The sequence below is a fragment of the Electrona antarctica genome (assembly GCF_951216825.1).
Source record: "Electrona antarctica genome assembly, chromosome: 10".
NCBI lineage: Eukaryota > Metazoa > Chordata > Actinopteri > Myctophiformes > Myctophidae > Electrona > Electrona antarctica.
Genome location: NC_136791.1, coordinates 17,133,696 through 17,158,174, shown reverse-complemented (window position 1 = coordinate 17,158,174; position 24,479 = coordinate 17,133,696). Strand labels below are relative to the sequence as shown.

The following is a 24,479-nucleotide window of genomic DNA, read 5'->3' as shown; positions in this document are numbered from 1 at the left end:
TCAGTGTAAGCACAAATGGGCATCAAGGCGCGGCTCGTTGCAAGCGTCTCTTCCTGTTTTTTAGACAGCTGGTGGATGGAAAATGAAACTTGCGTGCAGGGGCAAGCGTCTCTGGTTTACTGGCCGACATGGCATTTTACGGTGGAGCTTCATTTCCATCCACCAGCTATCTAAAAACCAGGAAGAGACACCTGCCACGAGCGTATTTTTACCGCGCCTTGACGCCCATATGTGCCCTGTTGGCCAAGTGTAGCTAATCAGTGCTGATTACAACTCAGTAATGGCTGCACCCAGTGGCGTGCACAGACATTTAGAGGGGCAGGTGCTCAAGTGGAAAAGAATGGCACTTTGTGCAGCGCGTGGAACCGGCCGGTTGCCTTAATAGTGTGAGATTTATAGATTGTGGGGCCTAAATAATATATTAGAAGCTTTTTATCAAGAATTGATCAATGTCACCATGGTCCATTTTTTTTATTTTTTTTTAAAGGGCACATTTCAAAAGGGCAGGGGGTGCTCTAGCACCCCCTAGTGTCTATCTGTGCACGCCACTGGCTGCACCCTGCAGGGAACCCCTCCGTGGAGTTGTCTATAGGCCTACACACTGAATATAGAGGGCCTATGCATTTCATGCCACCATACAGCTGGCATTAACGTCTTGGACTACAAATATTTCTGCAGTGCATGGTTTCATTATTCATACACAGAATGTGGGCATTTTCTCTTTTTTCCCCGTTCACTTGCTGTGTTTTATGGCATGCTCTGATAGGAGAATGGAGGGTCAGTCAGTCTGCCTGGAGCTAATCTCACAAACCACTGGACCGGTCAGAACCACATTTATTGCACACACGTGCAAGTTCCAGTCGGCCAAAGTACCTCCTTTTTATATTTTGTATGTTGTTGCTCAGGTTGTGCATGTCGAGCAGAAATCTCATCTCAAAATTTCATATTTTTTTCATATATTGCTCTACTTCATCATAAAAGAGTGTCTCACAAAAGTATTGTGAAAATAGCAGATCCACACCTTGTGAGCATGTAGATCTTGCTATTTTAATTATTTTCGTTTTTATTTTATTGTATTTTTTATTTTTAAGATAGTATAAAGTTTTTGGACATACAAGGTTCCCCTGACAGCAAGATATTTTACTTTAATTTGAAAAAGAAGTCAATGGGACTCAGATTGGCTGAAAGCTTGTCCACATTTGGAGTCATAAACGAAATCATAGATGACTGGGCTGGCCACGAGATCCACAGGATTGGAGAAAAGAAAACACCTTATAAATTATGATTGTATTCAGTTACAATGTGTGTGTGTGTGTGTGTGTGTGTGTGTGTGTGTGTGTGTGTGTGTGTGTGTGTGTGTGTGTGTGTGTGTGTGTGTGTGTGTGTGTGTGTGTGTGTGTGTGTGTGTGTGTGTGTGTGTGTGTGTGTGTGTGTGTGCGCGCGTGTGTGTCTGCGTGCGTGCGTGCGTGCGACGCGTGCTTGCTTTGCAAAATGAGGATTACAGGGTATGTCCGCTTTAAGAGCTGGTGGTCGAGAAACGTAGCTACACTGGGAGACACTAGACAGACGGGTGGAGTCGGGGATTGTTTTAGGAAGTGAGGCAAACTTGAAACGTGTTTTGTTGCTGCAAGTCTAGAAGTTCTAAAATAAACAACCGTGCCTGAAGAAAAGAGACTGTTCATTCACCATTGATTGTACAACGGGTACAAGTAATAAAGTAATAAAGGATACAAGTGTGGTTCCTTATACCCCGAAGTTAGGCAGCAGAGACCGACGCAAGTATTAATTTCGGGCGTGGAATTTAACCTGATTCAGATCCCCTGTGTCCACCGGTTTTGGTCTTGATAACCTAGGCTGGTTGATATGGGTTGATAACGCTCGAATCCGCCAGATAAGTCTGGGGACGAAGACAGGAAAGGTTTCTCGTGTGTGTGTGTGTGTGTGTGTGTGTGTGCGTGTGTGTGTGTGTGCGCGTGCGTGCGTGTTTGCGTGTGTGCGCGCGCCAGACACTCGGAACTCGGCGCGACCAGAGGCGCGCCAGCCTCCATGCAGCTTCTGTGCGAGTAGCAGCCAGTCTGCCACTGCCAGCAGTAGCCGAGACGCACTGGGGGGAATACAAGACCGGGCTATATTATACAGCTTATGACTTGTTAACGGTGTGAACTGAACTGAAAGCCATATCCTTCGAGAGGCGACTGGCATAAAAACAAAACAACAACAACACCGCCACCAATCGAATCGCAAAGATATACCCATTTCCACAATACTTTCACATTTCAGCGCACTCACGGGGAAACTATGAAGGCGAAAAACCGCGACCAAAGCTTGTCTGATTCCCGGGAGCTGGACGGCTCGTATGACCAACTGACGGGTGAGTGGACGGGCACTCTCTGAGCTGAGCCCCGGCGAATGTGGATGCTGTGAGCCCAAAAGATGCAATATGTCATCCATAGCATATAATCAGGCATTAGTTATACCGGCTGTTCTAACTTTTTTGACATTTCACAACCTGTTCGCCAAGGACATAGAGGCTACAGTTTGACAATCTTTAAGACCAACATACTGTAATATCCTCGACCTCGGATATATTTTTAGTTTTTATCTCTGAGAGACGGTGCACAGTCTGATAACCAACGTGCATGTTCACAGCATGTAGGGCGGCTATTGAGACAATTTTCAATTATGTTTTAACATTTTGGACATTTTTTGCTAGAGTTGCAGACTGAAGTTTTAACTTGTCCAAAGACTCCGGCTGCGTGGGTCCCCCAATTAACCTCCACGTTGATAACCACTCCGCTATAACCTGTTGTGGAATAACACACATGTTTAGGTATACAATAACATAATTACCGTAAAATTATTATTAAAACCTGTTTTGGTCACATACAAAAAAATACATATTGCATCTTTTAAGGGCACGTGTTGCACTCTATGGTATGCTGTTGCGTAATATGTGGTGCGTAATGTTGGTGTGTGATGGATGGATGGGTTGTCTGTCCGAAAATACAAAGGCAATGATGTGGCTTCGCTGACCTGGCTCTTCATGGGTGACTGGCAATATATGTTGACTGTTCTGACCAGTCAGTTGTTGGCTTCATAAAAAGTTACCGTGTATCAGATTATTTGTAGCCTGTATGGCAAGCAGCCATATAGGCACAAGGCGAGTGTTTGGTTTATCGTTATCAAATTGATCTTTTTAATGCAAATTGATTAGCGTGTGTGTGTGCGTGATTGTTCCGATCTGTTCTGTAGCATAATACTTTATTTTCTGCTTGGTAATTTGGAATGTGACACAGATGGAGCTAAATGTGCCAGCCTCAATAGCATCTACCTTAAACAGCCCGATAGTCTCATCTGTTCGCAGCTCAGCTGTTTGAGTGTGTGTGAACAGTGTGATGTGAAGTGAGGACATCGTTCTCCAACCCACTTTCATAACCATTCACAGCAAGAGAACGTGCTGACAATTATTATTGTTGTTGATGAAACAAAGGGAGTGAACCTGCTCCCCCCCCCCCCCCCCCCAAGCCATCACATTGATTGATTGATTGATTGATTAATAGCAGAATTACAGTATATTTCAAGTACAACTCAATACAAAAACTGAGACGACACCATAAAGCATTACACTTGTTTACAATAGGGTCCACCATTTTCAATTCATCAAAACATTTAGAGACGTACGAATATACACAACTAGTCAAAAGGAAATCATCATAGGAGGGAAAAAGGGAAAAGAAACATAGGCTATACAGTGAGGGGGAACAGGGGTGGGTGGGGTATTCAGATTTTACGGGGGCCAGTTTCGAATTGCAGCCGTCCGTAGGTTCCCTTTGAGAGGAGTCAAGGGATTTGCATGTCTTAATGACTGTTGGTAGGGCGTTCCACATTTTGGTGGCATAGGAGCGCAATTAATTTAGTCCCTTGTTTGTGCCGAATCTGAGTTGCACATGGTTTGTTGAACTCCCTCTGGTGTTGTGGGTGTGGACTTCGTTGACATTAAGGAAGTATTTAGACAGGTACATGGGTATCTTGGTGGTGTAGCGAATCTTGTGGACCAGACCCATTGCAAGGTGCTGTACTCTGTCGTCAACCCTAAGCCATTCCAGCCTGTCAAAGTGGGCAGGGGTGAGGTGGGTTCGGGGAGTGAGGCCAAGTAGTAGCCTGACCAGTTTGTTTTGGGAGCCTTGTTTTTAGGGCCTTAGAGGTGAAGAAACCTTGTACGAGGGCTCCTGTTAGGGTCTTCAAGGTGTTTTTGTTGACCAGTGGGGAGATCCTGTATAGGAATCTTGTTCTTTGGTTGACCTTTTTGATTACTTTGGTGGCCATTTTATCACCGGAAAGATTTGCCTCCAGGATGGAACCTAGGTAGGTAATTTCATCTTTTCGTGTGATAATATTGTCACCCACTCTAACCAAGAAGCCATCTGCCTTGCTGAGATTACTATTTGATCCAAATAGAATGGATTCAGTTTTTCCCAGGTGTAAAGATAGTTTGTTATCAGCGAGCCAGGTGCAGATTCTACCAAGTTCAGAGCTGAGGGCCTTTTCAACCTGCAGTTTGTTCTTGAGACCAGCAGGGCTGAGTTATCTGCGAACAGAAACAAATTGCAGTCACAAGCTGATGTCATGTCGTTTACATATATAAGGAACAGTAAAGGTCCTAGTATGCTTCCTTGTGGAACGCCACAGCTCACTGGGAGGGGGGGGGGGACAGTGTTCCGTTCACATCCACCATCTGTTCTCTCCCCTCCAGGTAGGATTGCATCCAGCTCACTGATGTGCTATCAAAACCAATTGCTTTTAGCTTGTTAACCAGTACTGTTTTATTGTTACGAAACCTGTATGTATTTTGGTGCATAAACTTAGTCTGATAATGATGTAGGCCTACCGTGCATGTTCACATCTTGTAGGCTATACTTTACATTGCATAAGGCCTTTTTTTGTTGTTTAGCATTTTTTTGTTGTTTAGCATTTTGGCCAAAATTGCCAATTTTACATCAAGTTGTGCAGATTATAGTGCCCACCTGTAGGCCTATCCACCACACCCAGGCAGCATTACATTGTGATTTGAGAGCAGTGGTCACTATATTGGCGAGGTGATTGATTGTATTTATTTACAGTTTGCAGAATTACAGTACATTTCAAGCACAACTCAATACAAAAACTGTTAACAGTGAGTTGACGACCCAATAAAGCACTACACTTGTTTACAAGAGGGTCCACCTTGTTCAATTCATCATAACGTACAAATATACACTTCTATATAGCCAAAGAACAGATGAAGAACTATTGCTTATTAATTGCCAGCTGTCTAGCTGTCTTAACCACTTAAACTCCATTATGGTTGAGCGGAATCCCCCAGGGCTCTATGCTAGTGTATTTTCTGTTATTGTGGAGGAAAGCTTTTGTTGAACATCGACAAGCTTTACAACACGTCATGCTATTTTCAGCAAAAGCGTTCCCCACAATACGGATGGTTGGATATAGAGCCCTGAAGACTGACGTCAATATCTCTAGAGGGCGCTAAGTCCACGTATTTGTGTACTTTTTTATTTGTATTATAATCCCCATAGAGGGATCTTAGATTAGATCATCTAAGAACTTGTAAACGCCGTTGACAATGAAGGGGACATTTACGTCATAATGTGCCATTTACGTCATATTGTCTCTTTATTGTTAATGGCGTTTAATGTTTGTGTTTGCACCGTTTGTTTTACATCACCTAATCAACATGAGTTAGACTTTAATATATTAGCGCCCCTCACTTCACAAGGGTGTGATTTTTATATTAAAAGTCCCTAAAAAGCCAAATTCAATTAATTCCTGTGAACGAAAACGTGCTGTGTGATAACGTGATCACTTTCATGACTAAATCTTGATTTCATTCACCTGTGTGATTCCATAGCATGCACATTCATTCAAACACATCACCTGATTTAATTACAGAGCTACTCTGTTTTTGAGGGGCGCTAGCCCCTCCTATATACAGGTTTAATGTTTGTTTTTAGTTCAATGTTTGTTTTAAAACGCCGGAAAATTTACGTCATATTGTCTCTTTATTGTTAATGGCTTTTAATGTTTGTGTTGGAACCGTTTTACATCACCATTACATCACCTAATCAACATGAGTTAGACTTTAATATATTAGCGCCCCTCACTTCACACGGGTGTGATGATTATCTTTCAAGATTACGTCCAGAGTAGACAGTCAGACTCATTCTGAAAACATTATAGGTTAGAAATAAGCCATGTTGTAGCAGACATGCTTTGCTGGCCGTCTCTCTCTCCCTTGTAAAGAAACAGTACCTCTGCTGCACACAGGTGTACAGTAGTGAATGATATTCTAACGTCCCACAGCCTGAAGGGATGGGATGCTCTGATTGGTTCTTTAAGTCTGAGCACAGCACACCTCAAGCTTGTGGAAGCTGTATCAGCCCAGATAGGCACAGCTGTGTGCCTGAGGCAGAGAGTCTGCCGATCTAATCTATTTCCACTCGGCCATGCATTAAGCAGCTAAACGGCCCTATTTGGAGCACATTTTATGCATCCCAAATTAAGATGAGATTGCTGGATCTCCGAATGTGTGTGTGTGTGTGTGTGTGTGTGTGTGTGTGTGTGCGTGTGCGTGTGCGCGTGCGTGCTCCTATATATGTTAAAACAGCAGTTGTATCTGGTTTTAACGTAATGTAACTTTCTTCTGATCCAGTGTTTATTCTGATGGCAAATTCTGATTTAGTCTTTTGAATAACACACCATTTAGTTTTTGTCCTACTTTAGTCATCTGAAATAGTTTAGTCTTGTCTTAGTCGACTAATTATCAAAATCCTAGTCTTTTAGTCTTCGTCATGCCAGACAGCAAATTCTGAGTTAGTCTTTGTCTGAGTTTTTTGAATAGCACACCATTTAGTTTTAGTTCTATTTAGTCACCTGACATTGTTTCGTCTTTTAGTCTTATAGTCTTAGTAAAAAGGGTATCTTTGAATAACAAAGAAAAGGACCCGCACACTGTCAGAGCTCTGTCAGGCTATCATCTAAGCTGTGGAGCCACTGGCGTTCTAGCCTGTATAAGATAAGTCCCCCTTGTTTGTTTTATGCTTTGTTTATTTATAGTTTGTTTACTTTTGTGTTTCTATGTTTTATGTGTTCCGCCCTATGGACCCCCCTGTGAGTGTCTTGAATAAAGTTTGAATTGAATTGAATTGTCAGAAACTTGCAAAAAAAATGTTGCAATGTAGCAAAAACTTTTGCAAGTTTCTGACGGTGTGCAGGTTACTTTTCTTTGTTATTCAAAGATACCATTTTTATAATATGCACTTTTGTCCTATGCACCTGTCACCAACCTTTTGAGGTGTGCATCTGCCTTTTTCTAACGTCTTGGGCAAGAAAATGAACACTGTTCTGCTCAGTGTTTGGATCTATTATGTATAGCGCTTTTTGTGCAGGTACAAATACAATAATTCAAATGAATGTTTTTGTGTTGAACATGCAACTTCCCTTGTGCTCCTCTGCAGCACATTGTTTGAAGGTTCTAGATGTTTTATAACCTTTAATGACTGCGCTGCGTGGGAGAAAGGGCCCTCTACACCTGACCTGTGTGTTTTATTTCAGTGCATATTTCAACGAGGCAATTCAAAGTGCTTCACACAAAACATTAAGGGCGAATTCTGTGCACAAAGAAACGCATCTTAAAAGGACATTTGAATACAATTAGAATCAGTTGAAAACGTTGAGAGAATATAGAACATAAGAATGAGTAAAATAACACAAAGAAAAAAAGAACACTTGAGAATAAAGTCTTTAATGCAAATAAACTCATTTAACTCAATAAAGGGCAGCATCAGGGTAAGAAAAATACATAGAGCATGGAGGATTTGTTTTTAACAGGGATTGTGAGGCAGGGGGCCGCCTAGTGTCGAGGTTAGAGCATGCACCTCATGTGGAAGCTTGTGGGGTCGAACCCTGCCTGGGTTGCTGTCAGCAAGGGCATGCGGTCGCAACGGCACATCTGAAGCCTGTCCTGGAGTCTCCAGATGCACAAACAGATAGGACTGTCACAATTACAAATTTTTTTTTTTATGGTTAGGGTCTTTTAGGCTTCATAATCACAGCAGATATGACAAATAACTCCTACTAAGAAGTCACTGACACATTTAATCATTTTTTATATATTTCTATAGAGGGTATGCGCGTGACATCATCATCATACCAGGAAGTTATGTGGAAATGCCTACTGAGTTGCAGAAAACTACTTTCTGGCCTTGACAGCCCATACATCCAAACAGAAAAGTCATATTTGATTGCATTAAATGACTTTAATCAACATTAAACTCACTTTGTCACTCATTTTGCCACTCGATTTGCCACTCGATCTGCCATTCACTTTATGCATGCGCATACCCTCTGTTTACAAAAACATTACAAAATAGCTAATCTACAGGCTTACAACACATCACAAAGTGACATTTGTAAAATGTATATATGTAATATAATATATGTCCATATATGGACATTCCCGGTCAGTCAACATGTGATGTCAGAGTAGATGAGGCGAGCTCCATATATGGAGATCTAGGGGTTTGATGAGGTCAGATCAACATATGGAATAAATTTTGTACTGGCCATATATGGAGCGTGTCTTGAGTGTACATTGGTTTGATGAGGTCAAATCAACATATGGAATGAATTTTGTATTGGCCATATATGGAGCGTGTCACGAGGTGTGACACACTGGCGGGAGATGCAGGTTTTCATAGTAAATAAATTAGCAAAATAGGAACATTATAATGGTTTGTAAAACAGAAAATCAAACATTTGCCACTTTGATGACCCCTAGGGTGTGAACTGTGAAGTGCTGACCGTTTTGTTCAGAGGACAAGTCAAACCTGTTGTACTCACAGCTGACACACACAAACATTGACTTTCTGTTCCCCTGACGACCCCCCCCCCACCCCACCTTGATCTTTGCCTTGATGATGCCACCTGTGACTTTGTCCTATTGGCTCAGGTTCCATAATCAATATTGGTTTAGCATTCGACAAAAGGTTGCATTTCAAATTTTCTGCGGATGATTGGCAGCCCTGACCTGTGTCTGAGAGAGTGCATTGATGCTATATCATGGCAATGCTCTCAACTAATTTACTGGCATAATTGATTCTCGCTGCGTTGAGCTTCTGCCACGTCTTTTCAGCCGGAAGTTTTATTTTGAAGTCCCAAAATTCACGACCACTGAACCAGAAGTAAAATCGGCATTTTAGCCTCAATCTTTGTAATATTGTAACTGCGAGGCAGCGAGTTATAATAGTTATAATCCCTGAAAATCGCATCAAAAACCTTAATGAAAAGAATTCGGTTAACGGTTCATTCCCTGTTTGGCGAGTTGGCCTTTACAAAGCAGACGCTTCTAGATGGTGGTCTGGACAGCGATCTCACTGAAACAATAAAACAAATGCGTCCTTGGCAGTAGGATCCAAAGTCGGAAAAGTCGTCAACATAATTTTACTCTTATATACCTGTACACAAGATTTAACAATAAAGTACAACCTTGAACCTATGCTACTTCTGCTCTTTTTCAATGTTTGCGACGGTCCCATGCTCCCCAACGTCCATGTAAGTAAGAAATATGTATTTTTACATAAGAGCTGAGAGGACAATTTATTCGGGGTAGAGGAGGAACAAATTACATCTCTGGCTTAATTCTTAATGGCTTTTTTGAAAGCTGCAAATTGCATGGCTGGATTCCTCTTTACCGAGACTGTGTTGTTGGGGCTGAAACATATTTAGCCGTGATAAATTCCATGGTTATTAATGCTATCTGTTGGCAATAGTGAGGAATAAACTTTATTTGTGATGTGGCTTCAATGCTGTGTAGCCAGACATATATGAGCTGTGAAGAGATGCTAATCTCTGTTTTGACATTTATTGCCAAAATGGGTTTCCACAGTAGTGTGCAATGTGCTGTGCATGCGTGCGTGCGTGCGTCCGTCCGTGCGTGCGTGCGTGCATGCATGCGTGCGTGCGTGCGCTCGCGCGTTTATAGACAGCTATCTTGTTAACACAATCAGCACCGGGATTTATTTCAAAATAACAGCTCGAGGTGCCGCACAGATATGGCCGCTTTTACTCTGTAAGCCCCCCCTTCCATTCCGGACAAAAACCGTGAAAACTTGCTTACCTCGCTATCATTACGATAAAGTCGCTGAATAATCCCTCGCGTTCATATTTTGAACGAGAGGCATGTTGAAGTCAGAAATGATGAGCTTAGTGTATCCAGGGATAGGCATTCTTTCTGAGCCGTATACAGGGAAGTGAACGGCAACGTGCATGTGCAAAGAGCAAGGAGTATGGTGCAGAAGGAGAGGCCAACCCCCCCCAAAAAGAACCTGCAGTCAACTAAGATTTGACCCAAAAGAAATTGCAATAGTAATCGTTCAAGGTTTTTTTTAATTATGAATTGATTATTATATACATTTTGGATCAAATTTGAATTATGCTTTAAGTAGCATGTGACATGTCAAACTAGGGGTTATTCATGATTCTGAATTGCAAGCATTAGTTTTGCATTAGTTTTGGACGAAAAACACTCCTTGGGCTAAAACACGAGTGTTTTTTGTCCAAAACTAATGCTTGCAATGGGTTCAGAATCATGCATAACCCCTAGTTTGACATAAATAATACATAAAGCATACAATTACAATGTAGGCAATTAGCAGACGATTTCCAGAGCGATGTTATCATGAACATGCGTAAGCTAAGAACATAACCGTGGAATATAACTATACATAAACTATACATACTATACTATACTATACACTATAAAGTGCTATGACTCCATTAAATGCAATTCTAGTGCTGTCTACGTAACATGCTATAAGTCTGTATAAAATGCTATCTAAGTCTAAATAAATACATATGGGCCATGATGGAGTCTGAAAAGGTGGGTTTTCAGACTACGGCGGAAGATTGGGAGTGAGGCTCCAGTTCTGATTGTAATTGGAAGTGCATTCTATAGGAGCCAGAAGGGAGAAGAGTTTGGGACGTGTGGAGCGGTGTCCCAGCGTTTTTAGTGAAGGTACTTCCAGCTTCCCTGCGTTGGCTGGTCTGAGTGCGTGGGAGGGTTTGGAGGGTTTGTAGGGATCAGAGAATCAGAGTTTTGTATTCTGTACAGGCAGTGACCGGGAGCCAAAGCATAAATAAAATGTGATTTTTTTTGCCTTTATATAGGTTTTCAATGGTACCCCAACGTTCAACCCCTGAATTTACTATGATCCAAAATGTATATATTAATAATCAATTGTTAATATGTTATTCGGATAACCCTAAGGATCATAAAAAACCCTGAACGATTACTATTGCAATTTCTTTTGGATCACACCTCTTTTTAGCCTAGATTGACTGGCCTATAGTGGTGTAGGCTACTCTCATTGACAAACAAACGACACAAAAACACTCACACAGGCCAATTGTGTTCGCATACTCTCAGCAAGCCAGATGCTCTGCGGTTGGGTCGAACCCTCAGACTCCGCGGTGGTGGGCAGGTACCATTACACCATCCGAACATCGAGTAAGTGTCCCTTTTAAAAATGGTCCATGGACCTGCCCTGTGTGTGTGATAGCTGCAATTTGACCCTCTCAGACTCAGAGTGAAGTAGATTTTCGTACAATGTGATTTGTGTGAAGACTGCTGGGATCACGACTTTATGAGAAGAGATATTTATATAATGTGTGTGTGTGTGGGAGAGAACTGCTACAGGTGAGTCACTCTCCTTAGTTACGAGTAACATGTGTGTATATCCGTGTGCGTGTGTGCATGCGTGCGTGTGGGAGAGAGCTCGGGGGAGAGAGAGAGAGAGAGCTGACCAATGTTGCTTAAAGGTAGCGTGGGTGGCTACCCAACCAGCAGCTTTGGATGTGAGAATACACCCCCTCCCAAAAACAAAAGAAGAGTTGCTGTGTATTTTCTTCTTTCAGCCTGAAACAATGCACTGATATTAACAACGATAATAATAATAACACATCAGACTTATACAGCGCTTTTCCAAGTACTCAATGATGCGCTTCACAGAAAACAAAACAAAAGACTTGACACTAAAGTGCCCCCCCCCATTGTGTGTGTGTGTGTGTGTGTGTGTGTGTGTGTGTGTGTGTGTGTGTGTGTGTGTGTGTGTGTGTGTGTGTGTGTGTGTGTGTGTGTGTGTGTGTGTGTGTGTGTGTGTGTGTGTGTGTGTGTGTGTGTGTGAGCGCACGTGTGAGCGCACGTGTCTGTGTGTACTACGGAGCCTGCCTGGCATCCCCCTTTGTGTTTAAGAGTACAGGCTGAAAGATGAGAGGTAATTATAGAAGCGGGCGCACGCGGTAATCTCCTTTTTCCGCCTCACATGCCAAGTGCAAGAGGAATGATATTTCACACGCACGCGAAAACATACACGCAAACACACACACACACACACACACACACACACACACACACACAAAGAGATAGCTTCTCCATACACAGTAAAATCCTCTGTTAATATAACCACTTAAGCCCCTATCATCGTCTGCCGAATAGCAAAAATTACAATACAATTTTAGGCATTTAGCAGACACTCTTAATCCGGAGCGACTTTCAGTAAGCAAGAACACAATGTAATGCATCAAGTGCATTACATTGGGATCATAATGGGATCATAAGTCATGTGGGATCATAAGTAAACTAAGGGGCCATTCACACTATGGTCCCGGATGTGCACTCAGGACCACTTGGCAGATGTTGTGGCTTGTGGTAGTGTGAATAATGCCTACCGTTCCCGGGAGCACATCGCCCAACCGTCCCCGGGGCCGCATGCATGGAGGGCGGGTCTCTGGACCGTTGAAGTGTATTCGGATACGGACGTTCCAATGTGAATGCATGCGTACCTAAAGAAGGAAGTGGACTTTTTTTAAGAACGTGACATAATCTCTAGTTGACGAGCCAAGCGTCAGCAAAACAAAACACACACAGAAGCTGCACGACGCGTAACACTAGCGCATTTCTCAACGCCGACCATCTCCTGTTGAATCTGCGTATACGTGCAGTACGCGCTGATCTTATTCTGCGGACTACATGTGGCTCTTAGGCTTTGCTTGGCATAGTCTCCAAAGTAAAACAAAATAATAATAATGCTAAAGTAGAATCTATAGCAAACTAATCAAACATGACACTGGAGCACAGAACTGACTGACACAGTGAATAGCAGGCAGGCAGTGTGTCTAGATTGATTGGAGACAATGTCGCAGAGTTGATGGTCAGAGTCCGTGAGCGCCAGCCATTAATGTACAATGTTTTTTTTTAAATGTTCCTCACATAAAGAACAAGGCTTTAGGTGAGCCATCTAAAAGAGGGTTTCATTCACCGTCTGTCCATCCGTGCCTCCATATTTGAGCAAGACCCATCAATAGGCTGTCATTTGACCCTGTCTTGTTTTTGTGTGTGCGTGCGTGCGTGCGTGCGTGTGTGCGTGGCTGCATGCGCATCCATGTGTGCAGCTGTTTTCAAAGATGGCACGAAGCTGAGCTTGTGGATCTTCTAATTTCTTTGAATAGCCAATTAGGTTAAAGTTGTCTAATCTGTGTCTAAAATGAAACCTATGCTTCCCCAGTTTAAATGGTTATGATTTTAACTTCATCCCTAACCTGATAATTGGGATGCACTGTTCCTCTTTCATGCTCCGGTTGGCTCTCCCCCTGAAGCAGATCCAACCTGTCACTCCCCATCACCCTCACCGAGGACCAACAACAACTCCTCTGAGTGCAGGAGGATTAGCAGAATTGCTTTTTGATGTCTGTGCGTGCGTGCGTGCATGTGCGTGCATGCTGATGCTGTTGCAACAACGCATACTGTAGAAGTCATATTTTTGGGAAGACAAGAAACTAATCAAATCTAAATATACATAATCATGACTCACAGAGGATGGACAGGACCTTGCATGTTTTATTTCGAGATGCATATATTATTTAGATTTTTAACAGGGATTTAGCCCGCTGTTGAAGACCCATGCCCTGACTCAGAAACTTTTTTTGTCTCTGGTCACCCTGTAAATAACTTTTTTCATCCATGGCACCCCTGAATTACATTACATTATTACTTTTTAGCACCTTTGTTCATATTAACTGTACCCACATCTGTCCCCCAACGATACAGTATGTCACGAGGAAAACTGGAGAGAAGGACACACTGACAATAACTTTTTTACTTGGTTTTTAACCACTTAAACCCCAGCATTCTTATTCTGGGCGGAACATTCACCAAAAATAGCTGACATGCGCTTGTAGATGTGCTATCTTTGGTGAAGAGCATTGGTGTACTGTAAGCTGAATAAGAGCGCATTAACTCGGGTCCGTATAAAGGTATAGAGGGTCTAAGTCAGTGGTTCCCAAACTTTTTCATGTCCCAAAAGGAGATGCCAAGGAGAGTGTACTACAAATGGAACCAAATGGACCCGTCAGGGACCGGCTGGACAATGCACCCTAGTTGCCACGGCACCCACTTTGAGAAGCCCTGCCCTAACCTCTCCGCAAAGAGCAGGTTTGTGTGTGTGTGTGTGTGTGTGTGTGTGTGTGTGTGTGTGTGTGTGTGTGTGTGTGTGTGTGTGTGTGTGTGTGTGTGTGTGTGTGTGTGTGTGTGTGTGTGTGTGTGTGTGTGTGTGTGTGTGTGTGTGTGTGTGCAAATGGGTGAAGTAAACAACTTAAAGTGCTTTGGAGGAGGTGCTGCGTATAAAGGCGCCATTTAATATTTATTTGACCTCTTACTCCCTGAATCATTCTCACGGCGGCCCTGGATGACCAAGTGAGAGACTATAACATTGACGTAAAGAAACCAGGGAGAGAGAGAGAGAGAGAGCTAACCAAGGCGGACGTTCTGTCTCCTCTCGTCTCCAGCTCGCTGGGAGCAGCAACATGCTTGATGAGATGCCTTTGACAACGTACACAATAAAAGCATTTTTCTTCTGAATTATGCGATCACGTGACATCACAGAGAACTATAATAAACATATGGAGCAGCTGCTGTCGCGCTACATTAGAGGACTCATTTTCTCCACCACACGGCGGTTCGTAGCATCACGTTCACCTCGCTATAAAAATAATCTTTGCATTGTTGTCGGTAGTAGACACACAACACAATAAACAGCATAGAAACCTTATACCTTATAACCTTATTAACCCAATAAGACCTGAGGCCGATTCTACAAATGCCTTCTAAATTAGTAGTTCTTTCTTCCCAAATTGATGCCCCCCCTCCCCCCCCCATTCACACACACCATGCAAGGCACCTGCACATCGGGAACAATTCAGCAGTTCAGCATCATGCTCAAGGGCACTTCGACGCTATCTCTGGGGGAGCACGGGATCGAACTCGGAACCTTTCCAATTCTCAAGCGGCTGCTCTACCCCTGGCCCTGAGCCACTGCAAACACTTCAGGCAAAGGGTATGTCACCGAACGGTGATTGCCAAGTAGAGCCTCACTGAATGAATGAAAGTAATGCTATAGTCGGGACAAGGAGTGAAACAAAATAAGCGTTTGTCTGACCCCACCACACGTCTCATCAGCCAGGAAGCGACTGGCTTGTGTTCGCCGGGGTGTGTTTGGCATGCATAAATATACTCTGTGGATTACCCACATTCTACACCTACATGAAACATTAGGCAAAATTCATAGGATATGGAACACTAAATGAGGGCAAAGATAGAGCAAATTTAAGAAAAAGGAACTGCAAAGTTCCTTTAGGGACGAGTGTTGGCCGGAGAACAACACCCTTTCATTGTTCTGAGGATTTAAACTGCACCATGGGACTTTAGCCATTCTACAAATGTCTTTTAAATCCTAACAGTTTTCTGAAAAGAGTACGTTGCTTAGTGGCGCTAAAAACTATATTTGGCAAACTTTATAGATTTTTCAATGATAGCAGGGCTTTGTGCAGAGCTGAGCATGTATATCTGCTATTTTTCGAATAGCCAATGCATAAAATATATGGTTAAAATGGTTTGACACAGCTTTTATGCGTTAAACCGTTAAAGGGAGACAGTAAGTAACAGTGATGCGCTGTTTGGGCAATCAAACATCAACAGGCACCAATGTTTAGATAGTTTTATATAATTGATCTATATTGGTCCATGACGTATATCAGCCTGGGCGGGCTGATTACACAGAGCTGCCCTGTGGCTGCAGAATGTTGGAGATTTTAATTCGCTATAAGGACTGATTGCAGGGCCGAGTGCACGGCTTATACGGCTGTCGGAAGCTATTCGCTCCAATGTCACCTTCCTCTATGTGATCGTTGTTGCCGCTGGGATCCTATAATGGCCGACATGGACTAATTAATGAGCTTGATTCAAACGTGTCGTCTAATGTACTCGGACATGTCTGACACGTGTGGACTCATGACTGGAAGCCTTGCTTCATTCCCTGGCCCTGGCTCAAAGACACAGAAATGTCGAGCTTCATTTATACACATCCTAGTATGGCGGTGTTGCTTGGCGAAAATATCTGACCCTCAAGCTTACAAACTAGCAATGTTAGCTTGTTAGCTTGGAGATCAGTTATTTGCGCAAAGCGACATATAGAATAAATTATTAATTAGATTAAGCTTCCTATAGCTCTTCTTGCAAACACCAAGATGACTGATTCAATGTCTGGTCTTGGAGAAGTTCGAATCAATTACAGAAAGAGAAAGAAATAAAGATGTTTAGTTAAAGACGAAGATCAAAGCGAGTACGATTATTGTTTTTAGTTCCCCCTGATTTGCATAGAGATTTCTGGGACGCTGATTAAATCCCCACAGGTAGCCTATATGTTGTGGCGGTCCACTATAGCTCGCCCATCCCAATCTGCTAATGCACAATCGCTACCCGACGGTCCTGTTCTGAAAGAGCACACAGCTCTGTTCACATATCTATATGGTGGATCTGAGTCTTGAGGTAAAGGGGATTAGATTCCTCTGCGACGGAGGAAATTACTACCTTTTTCTATAATTGGGAAGTCGTCCTTCCCTGCATGCCCTTTCCCCCCCAAGGCCCCACCGTGATTACAACACACAGTCTGACTGACGTTGCACTTTCGTATGTCCCTCTCCCTCCCCCCTCTCTCTATCTCTCTCTCTCCCTCCCTCTCTCTCTATCTCTCTCTCTCTGTATCTCTCCCTCTGTCTCTCTGTCTCCCTCACTCATTTTTCTTTTTCAAATCAGATTGTGTAATAATCTATAACCCAAAAGAATATCCGTGCCATGACTCTGTCGACACTGTTGCCCCGATTTAATCTCCGCTACAGTTCTCTCTCTCGCTCTTTCGCGACCTTGAACTTTCTCTTTTTCCTCTTTTTCTGAACCCCCCCCCCCCCCCCTCACACACACACACACGCACACACACACACACACACACACACACACACACACGCACAAACACACCTCTCCATCTCTCTCAGGCCACTGTGAGACCGTAGCTCTGTAATGGGGGTGGAAGCCAAAATCAATCCTAACGAGTTTTAATCTTTGACCGGATCTACAGAGGGCTGTGTGTGTGTGTGGGGGGGTGGTGGTGGCGGGCAATCGTTAATTAAAATAAGCCCAGTTTCTCCTGCCTCTCTCGCACCGTCTCTTCTCAGCAAGCACAGCCATCTATAATGCCCACAGAGGAGAGGACAGCCAGAGGAGAGGAAAGATGCAAGAGGGGAGCAGATGAGACGAGGAAGGAGGATGGGAGGCGAGAGGAGAGGAGCGGAAAACTGTGGTGTGGAATGGGAAGGAGAGGAGTGGACAGGAGCAGAGGGGAGAGGAGTGGATATGAGAGGAGAAAGGAGGATGGGAGGCAGGAGGAGAAAAGCAGATACAGAGTGATGAGGAGAGCAAAGGTGTGGAGAGAAATGGGGAGGAGAGGGGAGTAGAAAGGAGAGGGGTGGAAGGGAGGAGTCGAGGAGAGGAGATGGGAAGTGAAGGTGTGGAGAGGAATGGGGAGAAGAGGAGAGTGGACAGGAGTGGACAGGAGTAGAGGGCAGATGAAAGGAGTAGACTAGAGAGAGGTGAAAATGTGTGCAGAGGAATATGGGTGGAGACTAGAGAGCACTGGCCAGGAGTAGAGGGGAGAGGAGTCAGTGGAAAGGAGAAGGGAGGAGAGGAGAGCACTGGCCAGGAGTAGAGGGGAGAGGAGTCAGTGGAAAGGAGAAGGGAGGAGAGCACTGGCCAGGAGTAGAGGGGAGAGGAGTCAGTGGAAAGGAGAAGGGAGGAGAGGAGAGCACTGGCCAGGAGTAGAGGGGAGAGGAGTCAGTGGAAAGGAGAAGGGAGGAGAGGAGTAGAGGGGAGAGGAGACAGTGGAAAGGAGAAGGGAGGAGAGGAGAGCACTGGCCAGGAGTAGAGGGGAGAGGAGTCAGTGGAAAGGAGAAGGGAGGAGAGGAGAGGAGTAGAGGGGAGAGGAGTCAGTGGAAAGGAGAAGGGAGGAGAGGAGAGCACTGGCCAGGAGTAGAGGGGAGAGGAGTCAGTGGAAAGGAGAAGGGAGGAGAGGAGAGGAGTAGAGGGGAGAGGAGACAGTGGAAAGGAGAAGGGAGGAGAGGAGAGGAGTAGAGGGGAGAGGAGACAGTGGAAAGGAGAAGGGAGGAGAGCACTGGCCAGGAGTAGAGGGGAGAGGAGTCAGTGGAAAGGAGAAGGGAGGAGAGGAGAGCACTGGCCAGGAGGGAGAGGAGACAGTGGAAAGGAGAAGGGAGGAGAGGAGAGGACAGGAGTAGAGGGTAGAGGAGACAGTGGAAAGGAGAAGGGAGGAGAGCACTGGCCAGGAGTAGAGGGGAGAGGAGTCAGTGGAAAGGAGAAGGGAGGAGAGGAGAGCACTGGCCAGGAGTAGAGGGGAGAGGAGTCAGTGGAAAGGAGAAGGGAGGAGAGGAGAGCACTGGCCAGGAGGGAGAGGAGACAGTGGAAAGGAGAAGGGAGGAGAGAAGAGGAGTGGACAGGAATAGAGGTGCCTCCCGCCCCGGGGAGCGCCTCCCATACGTGCGTGTTTCACAAGCGTTTTGTCTTGACGAGCGCTGCGGCCTCGCGGGACGCCCGGCATGGATCAGAGTCACTGATTGATTGACAGATTGGGTACACCTTAAGTGTGCTGGTGTCCCGTGTCATTCATTGTGCACAACCCGTGCCAGGTGATGGCTGCGTGCGCTCGCCTAGCGCCACGCACGACATCTGATCGGCATTAGAGGATGATTTAGTGCCATTAGCACCAGTCATTTTCTATTAGATTGACAGCAGCACAAGGGGGGAGGAGGGGCTAGATGGGAGCAGGGTTTGATATCAGTCCAGGAAATAATAACCTAATGATGACTTTATTATTTGCTCTAAACTCTGAAAGTGACTCTTCTTCTGTGACATGACATGCCCCTCTGAGGCACATACGTTGAATGAAGTGTACCCGGGTGCGCTGTTGAATCTTTGCCAATGTGAATCATCATGGCCAGCGGGGACCAGGCAACCGTATTCGGAAACGGTTCGAATGAAACGGACCCAGTCCGTCTCAGTATGAATCCCCTATTAGAGGATGGTATTACAGCTTACTGTGTGCATGTGCGTGTGCGTGTGCGTGTGCGTGTGCGTGTGTGTGTGTGTGTGTGTGTGTGTGTGTGTGTGTGTGTGTGCAGGCTGACAGTAAATGGCAGTAATTCGGTTGGGAGCAGACCTACGGAGACCATTTAGTGGATTCACTGCAGGTCGTTCAGAAAGCGCTCCAGTGTGATTGACATGGCGGTGGACGGAGTAATGAGCGCAGCGGGACGCGCTGCTCTCACGACGCCACCCGTAAATTCATTCATACCTACAGTATAGAGGCACAAGGACGCCAACACACGCACGCACACACACACGCTGTATAGGAGCCCACAAGAGCCCCAAAGGGACAGCAGTGGAACGCGACACCGCAAGGCTGGTCTGACAAATCAATGACAGAGCGGTGGACAAGGGCTAGTCAATAACAAGGTGACCCACACGCACGCATGCAAATGCACACAGGCATGCATGGACCGACACACGCATGTGCAGGCAGGCAGGCATGCACATTGCACACAGAAGTCAGAAAGTGCATTAGTTTTCACTATCCCCTAGGCTAGTATGTCTACTTGCACACACGACAATATCACAAAATATATACATCAATTTGACATTGAACTTGCTCAGCACATACAGTACATGTTCCCTGGAAGATGATTCCTAACCTGTCGGTATAGCGCCTTTATCCAAGGTGCTTTACATAGATTGTGCATTACATTCACACACACATTCATACACCGATGACGGCGGAAACCATGCAAGGCACCAACCAGCACATCAGGAGCAATTAGGGGTTCAGTGTCTTGCCCAAAGACACTTCAACACTAACTCAGGGGGAGCCCGGGTTCGAACTGACAACCTTGCGGTTACCATCCAGCCACTCTACACCTGAGCCACCGCCGCCCCTCTATTTTTAGACAGTCTATAGCAGTGGTTCTCAAACTTTGTTGGCTTCATCACCCCCTTTTCCTGATGATTGAAGTAATTTTTGGCTACTTTTTAATTCACACATTCGTTCACACATTGTGAGCTTGTAGATTTGCTATTTTGTGTGAAATGGGACATTCTGCATATAATTTTACTTTTGTAGCCTACTTTAAGTATATTTTTATTCCAATACAGTATTGATTATTTTACCTACGTAAAGAATTGGAGTACTTTCTCCACCACTGGTCCTCACTGCTCATGTCAAAGACGCATAGCAAAAGCTACTTTTTGTTTTGCTTCTTAGTTGTGCCTGGAAAAATGGTTTTGCATTATTGCCTCCAAGCTTGTCAAATTGGCTGGTGCCAGCGGGCACTGCCTGACGTAATATAGGGCTAATCTAAGCCCAGATCATTAATTTATATTTGAACCTCAATGTCCCTCAGCAATGTCATCTATGGTATTGAACACGGCTGGTCGATTGGGATTTCGATTGCAAGCAGCGCTGTGCTCCGTTTCTGCGTGGCTTTGCACTGGGTGTGAGATGGGGCACTGTGTTGAACTGTGGTTCTCAAACTTCTTTCATGTCAAGGACCCCCATCTGAGGGACCCTCAGAAGAGAACATTTGTGTTCTTTATTTAAAATGATTCAACATTTTCCAGCAAAAATAGCAGATGTAAGAGCTCACAGCTTCTGCAATTTTTGAATGGCCAACGCACAGCATATGGATAAAAAGGGTTAAAACGATTGTGATGCTGTATTAACAGATTTAGGTGGGGACGCGCTGGAACCCTGCCAAAGACCCCTGTGGGTCCCCGGACCCCACTTTGAGAACCACTGGAACCACTGTAGAATAACATTCATCATATGTTTCTTGTGTGTCCCTCTGTCCATCCACGGATAATCTCACAAACGACTACAACTCGTTCACCACGACATGTCTTGTGCACAGCACAGTCAGTATAGGGTCCTGGGAGAGCCACATGATTAGTTTTTTTACTAATGGATTTTGGAACAAAACTATTTCTCTCTCTTTCATTCAGCACCCTCTCTCTCCCATCTCCTTCCCAGAATCCAACAGTTATCTAGGCCAGCCATTGATGTTAATGGCATCAGCTGCTCGGTAACGATCACTTCAACAATCCATCAAACCTGCTGTGTGTGCGTGCGTGCGTGCACACTCACACTTATGTTTGTGTGTGAGTGTGAGTTGATTAGGCGACTCAATTAACTGATAAGAAAATGTGACGCTGGCCTGTGGAACAGGAACTTGTGGAGCGTAATTTATACTTTGGCATATGACGGTGTGTCCTGTGGTGGAAATAGCCAATCTACAAGCTAGACGTTGTATTTTTGGCTGTTGTGTGAGTAATTGGTTTACCAAGACACAGTACAAATGGAGGATATAGGGACTTTTAATTCTCCACATCCAACCGCCACAGACTATACCCATTGGAATCAATTATAACTGGGAAAGCATCTGTCTTTTTAAAACGGTGGACCCCCAAATTGATACCTGGCTATTAGCCTGCTGCCGACCCCCATATGAAAAGATATGCCAGGGACCCTCATAAGAAGCATGGCTCTATGTCTATAGCAATAATAACTATGTAATTCATTTCAAGCACCCCAGTTTGATATGAACCAGGCCATGCACCCCCATTTGAAGCATTTATTTTTATCTCTGTGACCCCAATCTACACTAAAATAAAAAGTCCCACGTGCCGTGGATAGACATTTGTTTGCAATGTGTCAGCCGCCTCAGGTACATTTGTTATCAACATGATTTCACATGATTTTTAAACATTTTCTTGGAATTGTAGATTGAACTGCACATGAAACGAAAGGGGGGTAATGGAATAGTGAAGTAACCTTAGGGGTAATTTCAGCACCACTGTGCACGGTACACACACGCACGCACACACACACACATACTCGCACACACACTTTCAACCGTGCATAAAATATTCAACATGTTACTGTCATTAATGTGCTTCTCAAGTCTAAATAGAGTGGGCATCCCTGACGCATGTTTTAAGGATGGATTAAAAACGTATTATGCCTGTCTGCAAGGGCCTTATACCTACTTACAGTAAGCCCTACCCGGGTCCCACAGGGCTCTGTAGCCAAATCCACGGAGGGTTGCCCTGGTTGAGGACATAGCTGCAGTGTACCACAGCACTGATTAGCTACACCTGGCCTACAGGGCATTAAGGTTAGGGTTAGGGTTGCCCTGGGTGAGGACATAGCTACACCTGGCCTACAGGTCATTAGGGTTAGGGTTGCCCTGGGTGAGGACATAGCTACACCTGGCCTACAGGGCATTAGGGTTAGGGTTGCCCTGGGTGAGGACATAGCTACACCTGGCCTACAGGGCATTGTTCCATGATTTTCGTCTATACAGGGACACTAGGGCTCATGTGGTTAAAGAGGGAATGTTTGTCTTCTCCCCAAATTAACTACATTTGAACCGCACGCACGCACGCACGCACGCATGCACGCACGCACACACTGGAGAGTGATACTGTGCTATTTAGTTCATGCGTTGTGAATTTTGTAGATCTCTTGTGCTGGGTTTGGAAGCAGCTCAGAGATGCTAATTGAGACCTGCTGCCGAAATTTGATTTGAAGTGAGTCTTGTTATTTCAGTGATTTTCAGCATCATGCGAGAAAACAGAATCTGCTGACAAAACTTTGTTTTATTACCCAAGAGCTTTCCCTTTCAAGTCGGAAAGTTTTCTTTTTTAAATTATTATCCCAGTCACCCAGTGTACTGCAATTTAACAAGTTTGTCAGAGTCATTATTCACTTTGCTGATATTAGTGAGTTAATGAATGCTAACTGAGTGAATCCATCAATTAATTCAGACTTGATACGGGGAGAATGACACCTCTCAGCACACAGCAGATGTCGGGGGCACACAGAGCAGGGGCATAAGAAATAGAGACAGATAGATAGATAGATAATAAAGAAACTAAGACTGTCAAATGATTATAGTAAATTGAGTATCTGAGATTGAAGCATGACATACTGTATCAATAGAAATACTCAAAAGGTAAAAGCACCTCAAAGTTATACTCACAGTACTTGTCTTCTACTTACAGGTTTCACCACAAAGTTTGCTAAACTTTCTGCTGATACTAGCTGTGGGGTTCTGCTACAAAAGAATGCTCTCAAAATACAAACCACCGGGTATTCCGTTCCGTGTCTACAGAGAGTAGAGTCTGGCCACGCGTCATTAGTTCCATATTGTTTTCCATGCCAGGGCCTGACCTCTCTTTCTCTCGCTGGACACAAAATGGATGCCATCGTCACAGCCAGTCGCCCGGGGCATCACGTTGTCACTGGTGACACTTTCTGACACCTTCCGTCTTTAACTCTCCCCGGAGCAACGCTGATGTCAGCCAGATTCTGCAGTCAGCTTAGTATTCACCGCGGGACAAGTTGCAGCAAAAGAGGGAACTTGCTGGGGCTCTAGAATGGGAGAATGGTATTGCTGCCACCGTGTGAGATGTATATTTTGAGAAAATGTTGGAACTGCTGAGTTGGATAATCTTGTTCTTGCCTCACGGAGTGGTGTGACAGTTTGTCCTGATTTGACTGTTGAGAGAGCCGGCATCCCACATCTCTTGCCACCCTTAAACCCAATTTATACCTGGTCATACGACGGCAAAAATAGCAGATCTGCAAGCTCACAATGTGCCGCGGACGTGCCGTGTCGTGAGCTTGCAGATCTGCTATTTTCGGTGACAACCTGAGGCCCCAGGCAGCGTAAATTGGGCAATACCCTACATATTGCCAGTACAGTCTGTGTCGCATTGTGTCCCTGTCGCTTGCAGACAGATAGTGTGTGGGGGTGCTACTTATACGTACTTTTGAGGAAGTTGAGAGTGCCGAAGGGGAGTTGCAGCCTGTCTGGAAACTATTTATAGTTCACCTCTTGCAGAACAACTAGAATATAGAAATAGTTTATGATATAATTTCAGGTGAGAAAATGGGACACGCAGTTGCTCAATATCG

General features: G+C 44.5%; 1 protein-coding gene across 2 annotated transcripts in view; it reads left to right on the top strand.

The window, feature by feature from the left end:
- Positions 1-2,188: 2,188 nt before the first annotated feature.
- Positions 2,189-24,479, top strand: part of LOC306931184 (A-type potassium channel modulatory protein KCNIP2) — a gene marked incomplete at its 5' end in the record, with an annotated part of 219,740 nt that continues 197,449 nt past the window's right edge. For both annotated transcript variants that reach the window (XM_079512415.1, XM_079512416.1), the window contains one exon: positions 2,189-2,371. In XM_079512415.1, the coding sequence (XP_079368541.1) occupies positions 2,299-2,371 (73 nt within the window). The remainder of the gene's footprint in view (positions 2,372-24,479) is intronic.